Here is a 23,969-nt window from a genome sequence, read left to right as displayed (position 1 = left end):
TCAATATTTATTGGATCTATTGAAAATAAATTTAATTATCAATTATTTTTAAATAAATTTACTTATTTGATATAGTTATTGAAAACAAACTAGTTATTCTTTTATTCCAAATCCTTGCTTACAGAGAAACTTTGAAGATGGTTATAAATAATGGGTGGATTTAATTTTAGCAAATATACCTAATATGTGAGTTATTTATTAATAAATAATAGGTAAGTTTATTTTTAATGTATTAAATAACAATTGATTTATTATTAATATCATATAAAAATGTGACCCCAATTCAAAACATCTCATGAGCTTCGATTCATAGAAGAGTATGTTATGATGATAATCTTCAAAACTATATCTCTTCTATTAATCGAAGCTCATGAGATGTTTCAAATTGCCTCCTGCATTGATTATACAACAAATCGACATTTTCATGTGATCGTATCAAACACAGTATTTGATTACATAATAAAATGCCTAAACTTCATTAAATATTTGATTAAAAATTCACTTAGTTTAAAGTGTTACAATATAGCAATTATCATTCTTTAAAAAAAATAGCAATTATCAGCAACATTATCTATAATAAAGAAACTTAATTAAGATGCATACTATAAACTGACTTTGGGATAATATATCTTGAAAGCATATGTATTAAATGTGTTATATAAAGAACTTAATACCTAAAGCGAAAGCTAAACATTCTAAAAGTGCGTTATATAATATTTCTATATGTGTAACTTAAAGGTAGTATGATAACACTGATCGAAATATCAGTTACAGGTGTTACACATGCAATATCAAGTTTCGTTATAGTTCACTTATACGACTTTCTCTTTGTGTTTTTTTTTAATCATTTAAATATTTTAATATCTTTTTAATAGCTTTTAAAGTTTATTTTCATTATGTATACTTTTAGGCATCCCAATTTTTGGATTGATTAAAGTAATTGTAAAAATTCTAGTAAATTCTAGTACACTTCCTCAAATTCTCAATTAATACCTCACTTAAGACTAACCTAATAAGTAATATAGCTAATACTATTAAGTAGAAAGTCTACCCACTATCATCAACAAATATGAACCGTTGATTCACTTGATCCATCCTTAAGTGAGACCCACCAAACGTGTCAAGAGCCGTGAGATCAAACATGGTCCCACGTAGGTCCCACAATGCATGAGGGACATGTGTTAAGATATAAATTTCACCCCTTAATCACATTCAACCCCCTAACCCTTTTTTCTCCATCTATCTCATCTGATTTTCTCTCAAAAAAAACCTAAAAAAAGAAAAAATAATTTTCATTCTCTCTCATCCTCTTCTACTCTCTCTTGTGGCAAACAAAGGATTTTTAGTGATAGAAGAAGTATTATTCATTCATACTCTTAATATTTTGTTCTAAGAAAAAAAGGTGGGGTTTTGACAAAAACAGAACAAAACCCTTCTCAGTGTTCAGTAGGAGACTGAATAAACAAAATCAGAACCGACATCATCAAAATCAAATCTGGGCTTTTCGTAGATTGTTCTTAAACTCTAGTTACAGTGAAAAAAGAGCAAAATATATAACAACAAGACATGAAAATATAAAAAGAAACGTTTTTTAAAAGACCCATCTAGTTTTTTTCTTGTTTTTCTGGGTTTTTAGTTTTTTTATTGGATCTTGTAACATCTTTTGCGAATAGGGTTTTACATTTTTTCTAGATTTTTAATGATTTATTTGATTTTTCATAAATGTTGTAGCATGTTGATGGGAATATGCTAAATTTTCTGAGGTTTGTTTTGTTTTTGGATTCTGTTATGTGGTTCAGATAATGGGGGGGATAATCTGGAATTTGTTAAAAGGGGAAGGGGTTTTACTGAAGGGTGTTCTTGTTTGAGATTGAGTAGCTGTTTGGAAATTACTATTCTTTTACCAAGTTTCTCAAATCTTTTTTGGGTTTACTCTTATCTTGTGTACTTGCATTTGGGGTTTTCTGTGTTTTTTAGAAGGGGGATTGAGTTGGGATTTCAGTGATAGGTTAGAGATGGTAGGTAGTGGTCCAAATGAGAGAGAAGACAAAAAACCATTAGATGCAACTGTTGGAGGGCTGGTATGGGTTCGACGACGAAACGGGTCATGGTGGCCGGGTCAGATTATTGGACCCGATGAGCTGTCTGAGAATGGTGAGGGTCCTCCTAGTAGTCCAAGATCAGGTACACCCATCAAGCTTCTGGGTCGAGATGACTCAATTGTGTGAGTTCCTTTTTTCCATTAATCAATGTTTTTACCTTGTTTCATCAAACTTGTGTTGCAGCATTGTAGTTCTGAAGTTTATATTATCTGTTTTGCCCCCATTTTAGTTGGTATTGCCCTGTGTGGTATTTGGTTGTTACTGTGTTGTGTGAGTGTGTTTGACTTTTTGGGACTATTTGATGGTTCTTCATGTTTTATTGCTGCTAAAGAGTCGACTTTTTTGAGTTTGAAAGTGTAGAGGGCTATTGGCAGATTACAAGTTAAGGCATCCTAGTGAGTTCATTTGGTGAGCTATTGTACGCTTATCTACATAGCCTGAGGCTAATCAAAGGGGTTTTATTTTCCTTCATCTAGGATAAATGCATTCTTTGAGGACATATTTTCATAACCGAAAAGCCAACGCACTTGTAAGAGTGATAGAGGCAAATGATCATTGTTATGTGTGTGGTAATTATTGATCAAGAAGCATGCTCCTTGGCTTTGAAAGACATTGTGACTCGTTCGTATTAAAGCTTAGTGAATTTTATGTCATACGTATAGTGTGCGTTGGAAGTGGAGAGGATTGAGTAAGGACAATATAATGTACTTAATAGCCTGTGACTTGATATTGTAGTTTCAAATGTCATTGGCTTATTGTGGAATTTAAGAACTTTTAAGGTTTATTTTGGTTTTCTTTGGGTTTAACGGGGGATTGTTTTTTAGGAATGAAAGTAGTTCTAAGTAGAGTAGTCTTCTACTTGATTTGAAAGTTTTTTAGCCTTCAATACTTTTAAAAAACACCAACCCTAGATACATATTTCCATACAAGATTTACTAATTTTTTTATTGAAATCGTTTTATTGTGAGACGACTTCAATTGGGTCGACCAAAACTATTTTTTTTTTACTAATGGGTTTCTTGTATGAGCCCATCTCACAGTTTAGATGGTCTCGTATAAGACTTGTTGTGCAAGATTGGTATTAATGGTGGTATTGTGTTTTTCTCATACGTGATACGATCATGTATTATCACTTATGCAACATTGTTTGTGAATTTTGTTTTGTTGCTTTCACGAAGCAATTCATTATGTATTTGTCAATTTCTTGAAATATGTCTTTTGCTTATTTCTGGCTAGAGATTTGTACTCATCTCCTTATATGTTAAGACAATTGAATTGCTGTGAAGTGTGAACCCTGAGGATGGCATATATATGCTGGAAAAATATTGTTTAATTTTATTGCATATCAACACAGCTGATTGTTGAATGTGCTTCTAAATATGCACTTCCACTTTGCTTACTGGATGTTTCTTGGTTAAAATTATTTGCTCTTGTTGTTTTCTTTTTGTTTGGTTCTTTGGATAAGACAATTAAGCTTGAAACCTGTCCAAATCTTTATGTGGCGACTCGGGTGTTGATGTTGAAGTGTCTAAGTGTAATACCAATGTCCGAGCATCAAGGATCGGACACGCAAAATAAAGAGTCTGAGAAACATATGTCGCGGTAGTACTCCGAGCACTAAAAGTGTACATATGTTTCCTGAAGTTTGTTAATGGAATGATATACAAGCAGAATGTTTCTACATTCATTACAGGCGTATTTGGAGGGATCGAAATTTGTTGCAATATGTATTAATACTACGTGTATGGAGAGGAATTTATTATGTTTTTCCCCAGAGACATGAAAAGTAGCTAGAGCATAATTCCTTTGAAACTGGAATTTATTGTGTTTTTTTGCAAGCTTGCTTCTGAAATATTTGAAGTTATTGAACTGTGTCATTCCGCTTTTATGTAGAGAGCCTGTTGCAAGTTTGTTTTTCTGATCTTGGGAATATTATAGACTTTTGTTGATTTTTTTTGGTTCGTGTGGGCAGCCCATATTGTTGGGATTAATATCTAGCATTATTGTTGTTGGGGCAAGTGGATATGGTGCTGAATAGTTGACATTAAATCCAAATTGATGATTTTGCAATTTTTTGTAATTCGACACTCGATTAGTCTGATTGCTAGTTTTGATACTTTTGTATTTTTTTGTGGGGATAAGGCGGAAATGTGTGCGACTTTTGCATCAGCTTGCAAGAATGATCAACATATGATTTCAATTGTACTATTTTTTTCCCTCCGTTTAGCATTTGGATCGCCAGTTTGCTCAGATTGTTGTTGATGCTTTTGACGTTTATGCTGTTGTTAAAGGAGAATGTTCTGCTTGAGTGCTGCAAAATGCCATGTTTATAACACTGTTTGGATTTTTGAGCCTTCTTGATCCGTGCTTCTAAATTTTTGATTCTCTTTTTGGTTTTGCCAGGGATTGGCACGATCTTGAGACAACTAAAGGGGTCAAAGCATTTCGTTGTGGAGAGTACGACTCCTGCATTGAGAGAGCAAAGGTCACGGCCGCTAAATTCTTAAAGAGATCGCTGAAATATCCTCGCAGAGAAATTGCTATATTTCGTGCTCTTGAAATTGAAAACGGTAGTAATCCAGACAATGGAGCACATGAAAATCCTGAAAATGGTGTTGCATCTTTGACTCATCCTACCAAAGACAGCGAGTCATCGGACAATTCGGCCAAGACAAGTGCTTGTGAAGGAAACTCAAATTCTACACCTGAATTGGCTCACTCTGGTTTATCTTATGAAGAGATAAACGGGTCTACGTGCCTGAAGGGTCAGCAATTAAGAGGAAAGAGGAGGAAGACGCCAAATGATTCAGAAGATGACGGTAATGAAGGGTTTAAGCGTATGAAAGGACTTAATGACCTGGGTGTACGTTCTGAGCGCAAAATTCAAGTTTTGGCGTTGCCCAATCCAGCCCGACCAAATGGCGTACCGATCAATGGAACTTGTAATGCTACAGCAGTGGGAAATTTGGCAAATGGAGGTGCTGTACCAACAATCAAGAAAAAGAGATCTCAAGTGGTGCATATTCAGGAGCTTTTGAAAAGAAAGTATCGGAAGCGTCCGTTGACTAAAGTTTTGGAGAATACCTCAATGGTTCCTGTTCGAATATTGTGCGATGAATTTTCAAATCCTTTCGAGAGATCTGACGCTATATCTTCATATTGTGAATGTGACGATGGCAGCGAGGTAAAGGATACCGAAATGTTGAATAGGCAGCTTCCCGAGGTTGATTCTTCGGGCACACTGTTTGACGTCCCATTTAGAGATGAAGCTCTCCATGCTCATGGTACGTTTGTATATCTACCAACATTATTTGAGTAGCTATTTGCTCGCCTTCTTAAATAATTACTTTTCTTACAATTTGCCCATAAATCAACATTCACTCTCATGTCACAAATTAGCCCTCTTTTGGGGCTGAGGCTTTGGCATCGCTGACAAAGTTCTGTGCTTTAACTGGCCGGGCTGTTTTTTTTTATAATAAAAAAGTTGGGAATATATAAAAAGAAAACACTGAGTTCAGGAAAGCTTGACCGCCAGCATAAAAAACCCCAGTTTGGAGAAAAAGCCATTGGACAAAGGCCCAAGATTTTGTCTTTGCACAATGTGTTTACTAAAAATACATGAAGGAAAAGCTCTAGATTTTAATAGTTGCTCTTATTTAAATAATTATGTGTGCTGAGAATCATTGGATATATTTATGCTTTTCTATATCAGGTTTTACCCCAGTCTGGCAACCCTCTTCCCCATCAAAGCCTTGTGTTGATGCTTTCAAAAGGAATTCCAGTCGCTTTTACGTTCAGGCCTCTTCTCCCGAGCACGATCCAACTGACAAAGTTGGTCCTATGTATTGTCCCCGTGTCAACCACAAGTTAGAGAAAAGTGCGTCCAAATGGCAGTCAAAAGGAAAACGGAAGGCTAGATCTTTGAGCAAAAATGACGAGACAATTTCACATAAGAAGTTAGATAACGGTCTTGTGAAGTCTGATACTTGTGACCAATTTTCCCCAAGTTCGAATGGCTTAATTAATGGGTTTACAGATCTGAGAAAACACATTTCTGTGCCGACTTCTTCCCCAAGATCATTCTCCTATCATCAGTCCCGTTTCATAGCTCAGTCCAGTTCGGAGTTGCCTGATGTTCCGTCGCTGTATGAGGTCGAAGTAACCGTTGAAGCTACCAGGCTACAAGCGCAACACGTTCCATATATTTCTCTTATGAGCAAGTTGAGTGGCAAACCGATCACGGGTCATCCATTAGCAGTCGAAGCTTTAGAAGACGGGTCTTGTGATCTTCTAACCTCTGAGTACCCTGCCAGCGGAAGCTGCGAGTTTGATGATGAAGGAACAGAAACAAAAGTCGTAGTAAAACCCAAAAAACAGAAAAGCAGGCGCATGAAACTCGGACCTCATAGCTCTCAGCGCAGAGGTAAATCCAAGTCGAAAAAGCGACAAAAGAGACGTAGCTCTTCATCGAAGAAGACAAGGAAATTGTCTTTAATAACAGCTTCACACAAACTCAACTCGGAAAAAAAGAAATCTATGGTTCAGAACTCCAAGGGTCCGACACTCGCTTGTGTTCCGCTGAAGATAGTTTTCAGTAGGATAAACGAGGCGCTAAATGGATCGATACGATCAAGTCATCGTGCTATGGCTTTGAACGACACATGACAGTGAATCCCCAGGTTCGATTTACAGTAGGGTGGGGTACAAAAACATTTTACTTTCTTTTCTTTAAAATTTTTACCTCTGGTTTTATTTGATTTTAGAGATTGTAGAATCTATGAGGTTAGTCTAATTTCTGCTAACTGCTAAGCAGTTGAAAGTGTAGCGAATTTCAGCAGTACATTCCGTCTGATCGGTAGGAGCTTCATTTTTTCTTTGGCAATGAGCCTATTTCATTTGAGAAATGGTAGGAAGTGATAGCACAGCACAGTCAAGGCCCGATTGTTTCTGGCTTTGTACATAATGTATAAGTTGTTGAAGGGTACAACATTCTTGATTTGTTGAATTTGGATGATTTCAGAGTGTTCTTGCTTTGCTTCCCAGCTCTTTTTTTTTGTTGGTGGGTTTAGAGTTCTCGTACTATGTATGTAAAGCACAATGTCATCATTCAGCAAATCTCCTGTGAGACGGCTGCATACGTGCAATCACTTACAGGTCCAGTTCATAATTTTGAAGTTGCCGTTTTAAAGCTTGAATTGGACATTTTGGATCTTGAAATAGGTATTAAGTCTTGGATTTGATAAATTTTAAACCATTGGAATACACATTTTAAGTCTTGAAATGAATATTTTACAATTGAAGTAGATAAGTAAAATATAAAATTAAGGGTTAGAGTAGCGGTTTTAAGAGTTAGAATTGATATTTTAAGTGGTGAAATTGGTGTTTAAAGAGTTGAAATTGATAGCTAAAAAGTTAAATTTAGCCTTCGAAGAAGAAAGATTGAGGCTTGGAGTAGGGGTTTTAAGTCTTAGATTTGGCTTTTTAAGTCTTAAAATGAGTGTTTTAAGGCTCGAATTCGACAAGTATAAAAGTTTTTTGGTCGCACATGTGAAACGGCTGCATACAAGTAAGTTTGGGTTTGGGTTCGGCATTTCCGTAGTTATATGTCTTGCTTATAGTCGATAAGAGACTATAGGTGTGTAGCAAGGATGCAAAACGGGGAAAAATCATGAAATACAAAATTAAATATTGGTGAAACTCCTTCAATTAAGTTTATGTTTTGTTCATGTGTGCTTTACTATTTCTTATGTTGTTCTCTTAACTGATTTATTATAGGCTCTAATCAGTCTTCATCATATAAGTAGAAGAAAATGTATGAGTTTTCCAATAACCTTTGACTCAAGAATTGTAACTTTGAAAGTGAAGGGCATTGTAATCCTCATGCTGATTTTTGTGCTAAAGCTGCCATTTTTATTACTTGGGTGTTAGATGAGGAGTGGATTATAGAGTAAAGAAAGAGAGAAGAAAAACAGTGGATGGAGATTTTTTGGGATTTTTGTAATCCTCAATGTTTATAAAAGCGATTAGCAACTTAATATCGGTGATTGGGATTCAGTGTGATGATTATAATACTTGCATTTTTTTTAAGTGGTTATAACTTATAAATATTAAACATTATGGTTATAATTTATAATTGACATTGTTTTTGATAAATGACTCTAATTTCTTTAGCACAAATTCTTGTAAAGGGGGGTCGTCCATTATATATTTAAAAAAAAACACGGAAAATGTAGAGTAAGTACTTCACGCTAACTCGATGGGGTTTTAGGATATCTCAAGTAAGACATTTAGAATATGTTAGGTAGGGGTTTACATTTATGTCAAGTAGGCATTTAGTATATCAAGTAGGCATTTAGGATACTTCAAATAGGGCTTTAAGATATCTCAAGTAGGGATTTGGGAATCACCAATTAGGTATTTAGTGTTTACCCAGTAGGTGTTTAAGGTTTGTTTGGTAGGGATTTGAGATATATCAAATAGTATTTGAGGTATGCCAAGCAGGTGTTTGAGATTGTTAAGCCGGTGTTTGAGATATATTAAGTATGAATTTGGGTATATAAAATATACATTTAGAATGCATCAATTAGGTATTTAGAATACCTCGAGTTGAGGTTCATAACATGTCAAGGTGGGCTTTTCAGTATATTTAATATGGTTTTACACCATGCTTAGTTGGATTTAGATCATAAAAAGTAGGTGTTTAAGGGACATCAAGTAGCGCTATATTGTAAGTCAAGTAGGGTTTTAAAGAATGTCAATTAGGGGTTTAGAGAACCTCAAATAGGGGTTTATGGTACCTCAAGTAGTGATTAAGTGCATATAAAGTAGGTATTAAGAATATGTTAAGGCGTCCAGTAGGAGTTTATACTATTATACTAAGTTGGTGTTTAGGGAACCTCAAGTAGAGGTTGAGGTCCCAAAGTATTTTAAACTATTGCATTTGCAAATTGTTAATTGTATTTTTTTTAGAATTAGTTATTTGGCATCGTAAAGTCTATTAACTCAAATAGTAGAGTACTATATAATTGCGTAAATCTCTCCCCTACTTAAAGCATCCTAAATATCTACTTGAGAAATCCAAAAATCCTACTTGAGGCATCTTTACTTGAGTTATACTAAATGTTCACTTGAGGTATATGAGATATCTTAAGTGACTACTTGAGATATACTAAATGCACATTTAACATGCTGTGAACCCCTATTTAATGTATTCTAAACACCTACTCAAAATATCCTAAAATCTACCAAGTAAACGTACAATTACACAAATTAATTAACATTTTTTTGTATTAAACTTTAATATTTGGGCCTGACAGATTGATTCAGGAGAAAATTTGAAAACAATAAGACAAAAAAAAAAGGAACAAAATAATATAGCTTTCATCTTATTTTCAAAATTAAGCGTGAAAATCTCAAACCTATGGTTTGGGTCTATTCGCAGTTACTAACTGCGAACAGAGAGCTCCACAAATACGCAGCAGCTTCCTTTCGTTTCATTTTCCTATTTCTCAAAACCCTAGCTTAATACTACTCGACACTCTCCTTTCAAAACCAATATTAGACTAGCTTGAATCCATCAATTGTTGTGTTTCTCTTTCAATTTGGCACTTTAAAAATAGTCTGGGATACTCTGGATCGCACAAAGGTAAATTTTTATGCGTTATTTTAGTGTATATATATATATATATATATATATATATATATATATATGTATATATATATATATATATATGTATATATATATATATATGTATATATATGTATATATATATGTATGTATATATATATATATGTATGTATATATATATATATATGTATGTATGTATATATGTATGTATGTATGTATATATATATATATATATATATATATATATATATATATATATATATATATATATATATATATATATATATATATATATATATATATATATATATATATATATATATATATATATATATATATATATATATATATCTATTTTTAGGGTTTTGATGAAGTTTTGTTGTTTCGTCAAATATAGGTTACTAGTTCTTTAAATCAACACTCTTCTCAATCATTCATAACTATTCAAGGTGATGCGTAATTGTTTTCATAGCTTTATGTTGTTTTTTGAAGTATTGTTGTTGATGAGCATACTGAATTAGTTAAATTTGATGTACATTATATATTATTAGAAATGTTGATGTTGGTATTAGAAATATCATTTATGAACTTATTAATTGATTTATTATTTGGATTTTATGTGCATTATATATGTATGAACTTAGTTACATTATAGACTTTATTAATTTGTATACCAAAAGATTATAATCAAATGACTATAATGTACTTGTATGGGCATGAAGTTGTTGATAATGTTGATTTTATTTGTATTAATGTAGAAAATGACATCATTTCACGTCACTATAGTATGTTTTTGGAATGGTTGTATTCGAGAAAGTAGTGGCAAAGTTCATTATGTTGGGGGAAGACGTAGGTTGTTTGCATGCAACTCGAACATGGATTTGAGCCAGTTTAAGCGTTATTTTATATGTTCTAAGATTGGATTAGACCCAACTAGAAGTACCGTAAATACAAGATTTAAATATGACATGAGTGGAGAATTGCTTGTCTTTCCTGTTGAGGATGATGAGGCTATAGATGCTATGTGGGAGCATTCAAAGTCCAACCAAATTCCCTCTTTGGAGTTATACGTTGAAGAAGTACCCTTAGGGAATGTAGTTGCTTCTAATCGTACTCCAACCCCTATGCCTATATCAACTCAGGAAGCTCTTAATCCTTTCGTTCCTTCTGCATCTTATACATTTTCTCAACCCCCTACGAATCAAGTTCCAATTGATTCAATGGTTAACTTAGGAGAAAGTGATGAGATGGAACCTTGGGATGATGGAAATAAGAGTAATGAACTCATTGACGATCCTTGTGGGAGTGAAGGTCACAACACTTGAACCTGTAACTCCAGGTAATATGCTAGTATGATACTCTATAACATATATAATAATGTTAAACTTACCACACAATTGTATGATACATAATTACATAATAGTAATATTAACTAAAGTTACTGCGAACACAGTAGTATAGGAGATGGATCTAGCAGTTCCAGGACCCTAAGACCCTAGTGTGTTAACTATGCAGCAGGAGCACAGGAGCACTCCTCTTTGAGATGCCCAGGTTAGGTGTACGATAGTAATGATTTGAATTTAACTAATGATAACATACAAGTAACTAATTCATATGTCTACATTCATAGGTGTCCGATACAGACACGTTAGGCACTAGGTATCCAGATTTCGTTCCGTGGGTGATCGATTGAAAGGACCATCCCGTACCTGGAACTCACGAGGTTGTATGACTTTCACCTCGTTGCATACGGCAGAGTTGACCTTGCTATTATCACAGCACTGGTCGAGAGATGGCGTCAGGAGACGCACACATTTCATCTTCCTCTAAGTGAGGCTACGATCACACTGCTTGATGTAGCCTTACGAACACGGCTTCCCATCGAGGGATGTGCCGTGTGTACAGCCGGACGCCAGCTATCAAGCTGGCGTGACATGGTGCACCGCATATTGGGAGAGCGCCCTCCAGCGGAAGTGATCAGGGGGAACGGTTTGCGCTGCACATGGTTGGTTTAGTCCTTCTCGCATCTCCCCGAAGATGCTGATGAAGGCACCATTTTGAGGACGCCAAGGCGTACCTCTTATATTTGATAGGAGCTGTGTTGTTTGCCGATAAAACAAACAACCAAATACAACTCCTATACTTGACTTTACTTGACAACCTCTAGGAGGGCATCGCCGAGTATAGTTTGGGCTTCGCAGCCCTAGGATACTTGTACAGGAGACTATGTGGTGCTGTCCATAAGAACATCAAGGATATTGCAGGATCACTAGTCATATTATAAGTAACAACAATAACATTTAATTCTAAACCGCATTTGTTGAATTACATACAAATTAGATTTGCAATCTTCAGCTGTGGGCGTGGGAGCATATTCTTATCGACCAACCTTACAAAACCGTTGGTCGTGGTGATGCTGCTCCTCCGCAACAACCCCCACCAGATGCTGCGTATAGTTCAAGGTGAAATTTTGCACGCCGGATGCGCAAGCACACCGGGACCGGTCTCGGATTCTACCGAGATCAGTTTGACCTGCTACGACCCAACCAGGTAAATATTTCATTACTCATTGACATTACTGCAATTTAATTAACACATCACTTACATTTTCATAACATGTATTTTAGTTTTTGTGGGACCCGTACCCTGCGGAAGCCTACACAGCTATTCCCGAGCACTCGGGGATTCAATCAGGCGCGTGGAGGGCTTTTGTGCCACTCATATGCTCCGACATTGTCGAAGTACATCTACCAGAGCGAGTACTGCGCCAATATGGGTTGGTACAGGGCATTCCACCGCCTTGTGACACAGAACTCGAGCTGCACCTGATTTCGCGCAAGAATCAGGGTACGATGAACTTTGATGGAGATCAACTGGCGCCACATCGCTCGTTGGGATCGTAGACTTGAGCTGCTGGCGCCGATCGATGTTCATGGCGCATCTACTACACCGGATCACATGCCGTGGTTCCTCTCCATCACTCGCCGATGGATGACACCACATGGCATCATCGCAGCAGCACATTACGCACCTGCTGCGCCTACGATGACCCAATTTGTAAGTCTTTATTTGCATTTAAATGATTAAGTATATAGAATATAATATTACATTAACTAAATATTAATTGCAGGCATAAGGTGTGGCAGCAGTGATGCGATACAGCCACGAGGAGCCGGTGAGGGAGATTGCGCAAGACATGCTCGTCGGCACGCAGTTCTAGTACTTCATACCAGAAGTTGCTGCAGAGTCCATACCGGCTACCACCCATACACACGTCTCATCTCCTGCTTATGACTATCATTTGGAGGAGATGAACCTTTCATACCTTGTTGACGTTGTGGGGACCTTGTAGACTGGGCCATCGCAGCCATCACAATACCAGTCCCCTCCACTGCCAGAGCGACACCCGAACGCCTCTTACTACCGTTGGAGGCATAGAAGACCAACTCAGTTAGATAGGATAGATGAGGGTCGTGAGCGTTAGCGTTTCGCTTTTGTGTATTTGGATCGACTATGTATATGTATATATATATATGTTTATTTAGTTGCATATTTCAAACATTTGTATATATTTAGTTGTATATATATGTTTATTTACTTTATCATAGCCTCCAAGATTTGACTTATGAATGTTTGGAGTTTTGGCGATGAATCATCCCGCCTGAAACATACATTGACTTGTAATTACTTATTCTAATGTCTCTAATGCAAATACAACAAATAACAACTCAAAAATTATGAAAAAAAAATTATGTAATATAGCTGTTCGCAGTTAGTAACTGCGAACAGCCCCAACCTTAAGGTTTGAGATTTTCACGTTTGCTTTTGAAATAAAATTGAAAATTATACTAATTAATTCATTTTTTTAATTTTTTGTCAAATTGTTTTCAAATTTTCGATTCAGGAGACTGACTGTTTCTTTAGTCTTAGCACATTTGTAAAGAAGAGAAAAAAGTAGCATTAAAAAGACTACTTGAACCCAGCCCAAAATCTGATTGTGTTAATCGTTGGAAGCCCAAAAGCCGGTAAAGAAAACAAAGGCTAGGGTTTTGTTGAGAAGATCAATATAAAACCTTAATCTGTCGACCGTCAATCTCTTTTTTTGTGATCTCTCCTATACCCTAAACGACTATACTACACAGATCGCCTCTTCGGAGCTTAGGTTTTTACAAATCTCTCTTTACCTCTTTTGATTCAACAATTATAAAGGGTTTATTGAAGTCTCTTAGATTGATTTGAATTTTGTTAAAAAATTGCAGGAGAAGAAAATGGCCATAGTACCAGGAGCCTTGGTATGGGAAATTGTGAAGAAGAACAACTGTTTTTTGGTTAAGGAGTTCGGTAATGGTACTGCTAAGGTTCAGTTCAGCAAGGAGGGCAACAATCTGTACAATACTCACTCCTACAAGTATTCTGGTAGTCATTTCTTTTTTATTAAAAAATATTTTGTGTATTAATTGATTGTTTTTATGTGTTATTTTTGATTTTGATGGTCATGTTGAACTAGTATCTGATTTGTGTGGGGTTTTGCTATTTTTATTGTTCATGTTATGATGAGAAGTTTGATGAAACTATTAGGGTTTGAGAGTTTTAAGTTTGATAATTTTTATCAAGATTGAGTAGATCTAGCTATGCTGCGCAAGCATTATAGATTGACTTCAAAATTTTGTTGACTGAATGTAAATGTTTGGTATATTTATGTTAAATTTGAAATATGTGGTTTTTCAATGTTATGTCGAAGTTTTCTTTTATTTGCCTGAAAGTGAGGATTTTGGTGATGATTATGGCCTGGCATTTAGGCGCTGGTTTGGGACATGTGCCCGATTGTACATGCCTGAATCAAGTGCCTCAGCCCTCAGCTACTGATTGAAGTTCCTTCCTATTTATGTCCTGCTGAATTAAAGGGCATTCATTATTGAATTACATTATTTGTGCTTTAGTGTACTTGTTTTTAGACTCTAATAGATTTGATGGAAGTATAAAATAAACAAGGCATGAAAGTTCATTGCGTTTCTTTGCTTTGATTTTGTTGATATGATATTGAAGTTAATTTTACTCAGCCTTCTCAATTTGAGTTTTCCTCTTTAATACCAAAAGCCCCAACTTTGTTGTGCAAATTTAATAGAATGGAGGAAGTAGTCTTAGTAAATAACGGTGATTTGTAATATTGGCAAATAATCCTTATGTGGATGAATTTGATAAGGTGAAGCCTTTTAGGATTTTAATTTATCTTTTTTTGTTTTTTACTTTATTGGTATTTGTTGTTTTTTTACTGTGATTACAAATCACATAATCGATTAGAAATTTCTAAGAATGGAGGGGGTACTCTTTATCTTGGATGTCAGTTGTCATTAAACCTAGTGTTAGACTAACTGTTCAGCATTTATAATATTATGTTATTGTTGATGTAGGTCTTGCCAACACCAAGACTGTATCTGTCCAGCCCGGAGGCAAAGACTCTGTTGTTCTTTCTACAACAAAGACCAGGAAGCAGAACAAGCCTGCTAGTCTTCAACACAAGTCTGTCATGAAGAAGGATTTCAGCAGGATGGTCAAGGCTGTCAATAACCAGGTAATGAATGAGATGGTGATTAATGTATTTTCTTGTGGATTAGTTCCAAAAATGTGTGAAATTGTGGCCTTGATAATCTTGTATGGCTGTATTTATTCTTGCGAATAAGTCTCAAGGCAAACTGATCAGTAAGTGTCTTTTTGGATACTTCATTCATATATCATATATAGACACATTTTCTTTTCTTCTAAAGCAGCCCAAATTCAATTTAGAATGTGCTTGTAGAGGTCTGCATTTTAGCGCTTACTGGTATAAGACTTGGTTTAATGTTTTTGTGCTGTCAACTGTGAAGTGTCTCTGTTACTAAGAATATAAAAAATTTCATATTTCGTGTCTTTTTGTTTGACTGTGGTTGACTGCTTTCAGTCCTGGCAAAAGTTTACCCGATCTGTTAACGCGACTTGAATCTAATTGACATAAATGGGTTTGGATTGAAATTAATGACCCAATTGATTAAATGCTGATCAGTTTATTAATTGAGTTAGGTTAAGTTAATAATTTCAAACTTGAAATAAATCTGTATAACCCATTTAATTATACAAGATTTATTTGAGTCAAATCAATTAGTATAACTCGAATGTTTGATGACATTGGTTTCTGACCCATTTATAAATGACTGGAACACAAACTCAACTTGATAGACCTAGCTGCTTAACATCTCGATTGTTTGATGACATTGGTTTATGGATTCGGTGTTGTTTTTTCTTTTTTATCGTACAAATTGTGTTTTCTTTTAGTTTGATGCCAACTTGTTTCTCATTTTGGATGTTGTACCCTTTCATTGCAGGTTGCTGATAACTACTACAGGCCTGACTTGAAGAAAGCGGCCCTAGCTAGGTTAAGCGTTGTGAACAGGAGCCTTCAAGTTGTGAAGTCTGGTGTCAAGAAGAGGAACAGGCAGGCACCAAAGGTCCGTGGCAGGAAATGAACTAATTAGGTGTTGAAATTTTGTCATACACTCCGATAGTAGTGTCTTCGTATCGACTTGTTTGAATTTATATCCTATTTTGGGCTTCTTTGTAGCTTTTATTGTTTTTGAGACTTTTTGCGTGATAATGAGGTTCTTTAGACTCCTGCTGCTTTGTTACTCCCACCCAGAAAATTTGTATTATCCGACCAGATTTGTTATATTAGTTGCTTTTAATTTGCTATTGTCATTTTCCTAATCATGGGACTTACACTCAAACCCAGATTATTAATTTTTGAGGACTTTTACTCGGATTTGCATCGTTAGGCATTGAAAATTTTGAATTATACCCCCCATGTGTTTGATAGGTCTAATGTCTTAAATCAATCATAATGGATTAATGGCCCCCTTTGGTACATGGTATTAGAGGGCAGTAATGGTAATAAAATTAAGTAATAAAAAATTTTGGTTGTTTGGATGCTTTTAATGGTAATGGATGGTAATAAAATAAGGTAATGAAATTACCAAAAAAGGGTCATTTTTATTACCATCAAACAACCTGGTATTAGGCTGTAATGGTAATGAAGTATTACTGTGGTAATAAAATAAGGTAATGTTTCGAGCTAAAGAAAAAAAAGATAATGTATGTAATTATCCAAAAAATATTATTATTAAAAAAAGAATCATTAGATTGAATAATTTAGATACAAATATACAATAATGAAACTAAGAGTCATTACCATTTTTTATTACTAACAACCAAATGCAATCAATGAAATATTATCTTTCATTACCATTTTTTAGTCATGCACACCAAACAAAAGAATCTTCATTACCAATTCTAATATCCATTCCTTCATTACTATTGCCATTACAATATTTCATTTTCATTACTTCATTATCATCAATCAAACGGGCCGTAATGGGTTTCAAATGAGTTTGGTTTGTTGGAAATGTTTTTTCAAAACTGTTTGGTTTTTTTTCTTAATTTTTCGATTCATTCCTTGAAAACATTTTAACTCCGACAAGGGGTGTTTAAAACCGGATCGACTTGGATCCGGATATTTGGTATTTGGATACCAAAAAATGCAATCCGATTTAATCCGGGTCGGATCCGGATGTCCAATCTTAATATAATGTTTTTTAAAATTTCTTTTTGTTCATCCATGCGTTTCTTTTATCTCAATTTTTACTTAAAATTTATTTTTATATAAAATTCAAATATTAACTCTCTAAAATATAAATACTATTTTTATTTTAGAATATTTTTAATCTTGCAAGTGTGTAAATGTCTGCCTCATTTACATGTTCAAATCTTGTAAACTTCTACCTTAAGAAAATTAGAGGATTAAGATTATTGCTCATTGGTTTAAGTAAGAACAATCATAAAGAAATTATGCGAGAGAACAATTATATTAAGATTCAACCCAAGGTTAGTTTAAGAGAAACCATCATCATTTTATTTGAGAAAAAAGTAAAAAAAAATTCTAAAATTGGATATTGGATATCTAGTTTTCGAAAATATGTGATCCGGATTCGGTATCTGGTTTTAAAATCGGGTATCCGCAAATTATCCGATTTGTGAAAACCGGATTGATTATCCGATTTTGGAAAATCGAATAATTCAGATCGGATTTTTCGGTTCGAGTTTTCATGCACACCCCTAACTCCAACATTCTAAGGCAATGAATTTTCTATAATTTTTTGAGATCCAACATTCCAAATTTTTAAGAGTTTTTCATCAATTTAATTAAAAAAATACAATTGTTTATGTATTTGTATTTGAAATTATTCACACAGAAAGTATTTCAATCATAATGGTATATTTGGATACCAAAATAAAGGGACAACATTTGTAAATTGCTTACCCTAATGTCATTAAGTAACTTCACTTTAGATAAGAATTAGAGTCCAGAGATAAGATGTAAGCAAAACACGCCATTTTTCTTGTTACTGATAATAAATATGTTTTTTTATTGATTCTTGTTAACAAGCATTATTTTACATCTACGACTTTATATAAATAACTACATATGGTAATTTCATGTGTCAATATACCACAAACTATTATAATTCGAAATAAAAAAACTAAAAATTTTTTATGTGCAACTTACAAAAAGTGTTATCAACAACACTACAGTCTACAAGTTTCAATAAACTTTTCTCACTCTACTTTTATAATGTTATTAATATTAGGGAAAATTATTAAAAATTATCTAATTTATAGCAACTTTTTATAAAAATCTACCTAATCTAATATTTTTTGTAAAAAACTACCTTAAATGACATAAACGTTTGCAAAAAAACTACTAGATGACGGAAACCGTTAGTTGACCATCAAATGAGGTGTTGACTTTGCATGTGATAGACATGTGACATAGATTAAACTCACTAAAGTAAAATTTTCATTTGTTCTAACCTACAAAAAATTAAATTGACAAGAGGGCATTATTTTCCTAAACTAAAAATAAAATCATCCATGAACAAACCCAAAATTAAAATCAACCTATCATTAATTGCTTTAGGATTATTCACAATTGAAGACCAGCTGTAGACAGTGTTAGACATGGGAACGACAACAAAGGAGGGGGTGAATTGTTGTTTTAATAAGTTTATGTATTTTAGCCCTGCTTTTAGCGGAATTAGATTGAAGAATTAAAACTTAAACTTAGTGTGAAAAAGTAAACGAGACAACACAATTTTACGTGGAAACCTTTTAGGCCTAAATAGAAGGAAAAACCACGACCCCTCGGGATTTCAAAACTCTCCAATATGTTTTAGGCAATTCGTTACAATTATATAAAACAACTTACTTCACTCGAAGCTTCTCTAACTAGGCCAACTTCTCTTTCTCTTTCTCTTTCTCTTGCTTCACTCGAAGCTTCTCTCTTAGCGTTACTCAAAGCTATTCTCTTCTCTAGCTTCACTAGAAACTTTCTAATTCTCCCCTAAAGTTATCCAAGTCTAGTTACAACAATTCTCTCAAAAACCCTTTACAAGGATAAATTTTCTAAAGATAAAATTAAAGAGTTGCACAAGAAAATATTATAAATTAATTGACAATTTTTGAACAAAATATTTCTTGTTAATTTTATCAATCTCTCGTATGAATTTTTATGGCTCATACGCAACAAAAAATGAGGAACAAACAAATCTTCTATTTATAGAGTTTATTTAGCTAATAAAAAGGAAATAACTACACACTATTTCCTTATCCCTAAAATTAAGTAGAATAATATGGATCTTGAATTACAAGGAAAAAACACTTGTAATTATTCTCATTAACAAAGGAGAAATAAGTGGAAGCTTGATGCTTGAGCAAAAAGCTACGGTTCACCTCCTGTCTACATTTGACACCCTAAGCGATATACCTTATCTAACTCCATTGGATTCTTTTGACTAGTACACGTTCATAGACTAAGTCGTAGGTACTATCAACGATTTTAATCACGACCGGATATCGACCTGTATACAATCTCTAAAAATACATTTGTTTATATAAAGTGTAGTCATCATCAAAACCTAAGAGAGCCAACACCGGCCATAACGAACTATATATACTCCATTAATTATGGCGTCCTCTTAGCTTTGAAAGAAGAGCAATGGGGCCCGCAGTAGTTCGAAAATCCCAAATTCCTTCTATGATGAACTTAGCTTTGAAGGAGGAGCAAACATCACATTGTCGTCTATGATGAACTTTATCATCAAAACTACTAATACTTCTCCCATTAGCAGAAGAAGCAGCATCATGGCTAAATCACCTTAAACCTCCATAATTCAAATCATAATAAATATTTATTGAATTTAAACTTAAAGAATTTTTCCAATCTCTCTCTTCCACTTCCACCATTTTCGTATAATCAGAATTCCTTCTACGAAACATCACATTAGGAACAACTTCACTAGTAGAATCATTTTTTATTGGAGAGAAAATGAATTTATTGGTTGGGATTGCGATTTGATGATGATTTTGGTCATTGTGTTCCAGATAGATTATAATTTGATGAGGTAATTCATAAAAATTAGGGTTGATTGCAATTGGGATTGTACCCCAATCTGTTTCTGTTAAGCCATTCAAGAATTTCACTCGGAAAAGAGTAGACAAATATCTTTGCCAATCAAACAAGAAAATATCTTAATTTAATTTGGGGAATAATTAGGGTTCTTAGGGATTGAAAGGGAAAGCAGAAGAATTAGGGTTCTTGTGATTTCAAGGGAAAAGAGGAAATAATTGGGGAAAATCGTATTTTCAAACAGAAAGAAATCAATGACTTAAGTAAATCACGTGAGACATGTGCTGGTCAACTTACAGTTTTCGTCATCTGGTAGTCTTTTGCAAACGTTTGTGTTATTTAAGGTAGTTTTTTGCAAAAAAAATCAGATTATCATAGCTTTCTATTTAATCTTTTTTTTTTAATCAATATGTATAAATAGAGAATCGAGTTGCGTTAGTTGGAGAGAAAATATTGGTTCTTATGTAATGTCCGAAGTTCGATTTTTAGTCTTTTCTTTCTTTTAACCAACTCTACAATTATAATAAAAAAATACGTCTTTATATTTAAAAATAATTGTTGGTATTATAAGATGGTAATAGAAATGACTTGTATAAATTTCCTTGAAATACAATGTCCTTTGCAGTTTTCACACAGTGGCGAATCTAGGGTTTAGAGTCTCAGGGGGCACAACCTAATGGACAAAATTTCGGCAGTGTTTCATTTGTAAAATTAACAACTAATTTATTTTTTTTATTTTTTATTTTTATTTATTTTTTTTTACAAAATGACAAGTAGAAACACAATAAGGTTATCAAAATTATGATCTTATTCTTGAAAGAGTTTCTCGTAATTAAACAGCGTTTTCCAATAAAAGAATGCTAGTAATTAAGATCTATCTTAATCATATGCATTGCCTGAATTAATAACAATTTGAACTTATTTATTAAATTCATTCCTCTTTATTCAAAATAATGTAACTAGAGAAAAAGTTATATATACTCTAAAAATAATGTGTATGTTGTACATAAATAGTGGATTGAACTACTATAGTGCACATTCTTTATTGAATTAATGATAGAAACTACTATAGTCCAAATTTCAACTTCCATCTTCAACATTGCTCTAAAATCTTATTTTAAAAATCAAAACTCTTGTAAAAATGGAGGAATTAATGATGGAATTAATATTCTTCAAGGTATGTTATTTAGAAAAATGTTTCTGTAATGCAATAAAAGTTATCTACTGTTTTATTTAATTTTTAGTTCTTTAAGCTTCATTAATGGCGGATTTACATTGCTCATGTTTTCAATTGGGAAAGATAAGGATGCATACGAAGCACATAGCAACGCCATTTGCTTGTATGTAGGTAATAAATTTAATATTGTATTTTTTTGTTGTTATAAAGTAATATTTCTGTGTTTATAATAGCATGTTGTTGGTATTATAAAATAATAAATTTGAGTTTATAATATTTTGTGTCTGCTGTTAAAATTAAATGTATTTTATATTATAATATAATATATATAGGGTTATAGTATAATATATTGTAATGTTTAACATAACAATTTTGGAGTTATATTGAAATACATTTATATATATATTGTGAAATATATTTGGTGAGGAGGGTAGAAAGCTTTATAGTAGAGGGTAAGAGGAGTCGGGGAAGACCCAGAAGAACTTGGGATGAGCAAATAAGAGTTGACTTGCATGAGTTAACCTTCTCTGCGAACCTGACTAGGGATAGGAGCAGTTGGAGATGACATATCTATGTCTTAGATTACTGATGACCTCTTAGTTTACCTTTTGGTGTCCTTAAACTCTTGCTTTTATCGTTTCCTTTATCTTTCTCGAGCCGGGGGACTCCTTTAGCCGCACTCTCCTTTATGGGTATGAGTTTCCGCCGTCTTTCCCTCCCCAGACCCTGGCCTTAGTTTTCTATGATTGGGTTATACTGGGTATGATGATGATGTGAAATATATTTGGTGTTGTATTGAAATATAATTGGTGTTATAATAATATATATTTGGTTTTATAATAAGATTTATTTGTTGTTACATAGATGAACAAAACGAAGATACTAAGGTTTCAGGTGCAATTTAAAATGCCTCAAAGTGAAATGAAATGTGGTACTGACTTATCTAAAGTAGACTTATTTGGTTAACTTGAAGGCATTTCAACTCAAACAATAGAAGAGCTTAAGAAGCTATACATGTCACATGCACGAGTAACGGGTTTTAGCATTAAAAAATACAACCAAAGAACAAGAAATGATATTGTTGTAGAGAGTTACTATGTGTGTTCATGTGAAGGTAAAACACACCATGTAGATCCTTCAACTCAAGCACTAGAAAATCCAAAAAAGTCAAAAAAGATGAAACTCATCCCAACAACAAGATATGATTTTAAGGCAAGGATATGAATAAAATTGGATAATGAAAGCGGACTATATTATATTAAGCAGCACATCATCTTGCACACACATGAGCTTACAAGGGCTGAATGGCAGCACCTTCATCGTTCTGAAAGGCAAGTATCAGTTGTAGAGAAGATTGATACCATTAAATCATTTGAAGAGGCAAGCATCAGACCAACCACTGCTTATAGATATTTGTCTCAAGATGTAGGAGGTGATGAGTACTTAGGGCATACACTATCCGACCATATAAACTATGTAAATCGGTAATACCATTAAACACCATTTTATGATACATGTTTGGAGTCATAACATATTATATTTGGAATTTATAATTATAAGAAATTGCTCTTATATAATACGATATTTGGTTATATAGCACTGTATAGCTGGTGTTGCTAACATATATTTAAGAGATTATATATAATAGTATTTGAACTTATAATATACCATGTATGGTATTAAATTTTCGTCAGGTTGAAGATGAAAGCAGTAGAAGAGGATGATGCTCATACGGTAATTGACAAGCTGATAAAAGAATCAAAAAAAAAGGATCCCAATTTTTACTATCGTGTAAAATTGAATGAACAAGGACAACTTATAACTTTATTCTGGAGTGATAGTATGATGATGGAGGACTACAAAATTTACGGAGATGTGGTCATATTTGACACAACCTACCGCACCAATAGCTATAATCTCATATGTGGTCTTATAGTGGGGATTAATAATTATTGGAAAACTGTTATGTTTGGGTGTGCATTTATCGCCGACGAAAAAGTGGAATCATTTGAATGGGTTCTTGGTCAATTTAAGAAAGTTATGAACAATAAATCCCCAATGTCAATCTTCACTGATCAAGACTTTGCGATGTCAAAAGCAATTGAAAAGGTGAAAAATATTTGGTCTTGTAATATCTTATATTTGCTGTTATATAGAACTAAATTCGGGAATATAATATCTTAAATTTGGTTTTATAATCTGTAGGTTTTTTCGGATACAAACATAGATTATGCTTGTTGCACTTACTAAAAAATGCAGTTTCACGATTTGGATCGTTGAAGTCAAATGCAGGCTTCAAGGAAGCATTTCATAGATGCTTGATGGGATGAAATAATGAAGATGAATTAAATGAGTGTTGGGATAATATGGTATCCACCTACAAAATGAAAGAAAATGAAGAATTTTACAAATGGTTTGATCGTCTGTACAAAATAAGACATAAATGATGTACAGGATTAAGTAAAGACTTCTTCTCCGACGGGATTCTATCTTCACAAAGAAGTGAATCAACAAATAGTGCCATTGGATTTGAAGCAACAAAAACCACAAGTTTGACGCAATTTTATAGGA

The 23,969-nt window shown here is 33.8% G+C and overlaps 3 protein-coding genes across 3 annotated transcripts; all 3 read left to right on the top strand.

Annotated features, from left to right (window-relative positions):
• Positions 1-1,222: 1,222 nt before the first annotated feature.
• Positions 1,223-7,452, top strand: LOC130800473 (uncharacterized protein At1g51745). Its single transcript, XM_057664026.1, has 3 exons — positions 1,223-2,224; positions 4,506-5,386; positions 5,815-7,452. Exons 1-3 carry the CDS (start codon positions 2,016-2,018, stop codon positions 6,765-6,767), a joined length of 2,043 nt encoding a protein of 680 aa, XP_057520009.1. The 5' UTR covers positions 1,223-2,015; the 3' UTR covers positions 6,768-7,452.
• A 6,207-nt stretch (positions 7,453-13,659) lies between these two features.
• LOC130800463 (60S ribosomal protein L28-2-like) lies at positions 13,660-16,467 on the top strand. Its single transcript, XM_057664014.1, has 4 exons — positions 13,660-13,891; positions 13,989-14,145; positions 15,141-15,301; positions 16,089-16,467. The coding sequence occupies exons 2-4, from the start codon at positions 13,998-14,000 to the stop codon at positions 16,227-16,229; spliced, it is 450 nt and encodes a 149-aa protein (XP_057519997.1). The 5' UTR covers positions 13,660-13,891; positions 13,989-13,997; the 3' UTR covers positions 16,230-16,467.
• Positions 16,468-17,496: 1,029 nt separating this feature from the next.
• On the top strand, positions 17,497-23,728 carry LOC130828652 (protein FAR1-RELATED SEQUENCE 5-like). Its single transcript, XM_057694631.1, has 7 exons — positions 17,497-17,640; positions 20,197-20,216; positions 21,466-21,569; positions 22,372-22,610; positions 22,665-22,882; positions 23,093-23,526; positions 23,604-23,728. The coding sequence occupies exons 1-7, from the start codon at positions 17,497-17,499 to the stop codon at positions 23,726-23,728; spliced, it is 1,284 nt and encodes a 427-aa protein (XP_057550614.1).
• Positions 23,729-23,969: the final 241 nt, after the last annotated feature.

This window comes from Amaranthus tricolor, chromosome 1, assembly GCF_026212465.1.
Source record: "Amaranthus tricolor cultivar Red isolate AtriRed21 chromosome 1, ASM2621246v1, whole genome shotgun sequence".
Lineage (NCBI taxonomy): Eukaryota > Viridiplantae > Streptophyta > Magnoliopsida > Caryophyllales > Amaranthaceae > Amaranthus > Amaranthus tricolor.
This window is presented reverse-complemented; position numbering and strand designations above follow the sequence as displayed.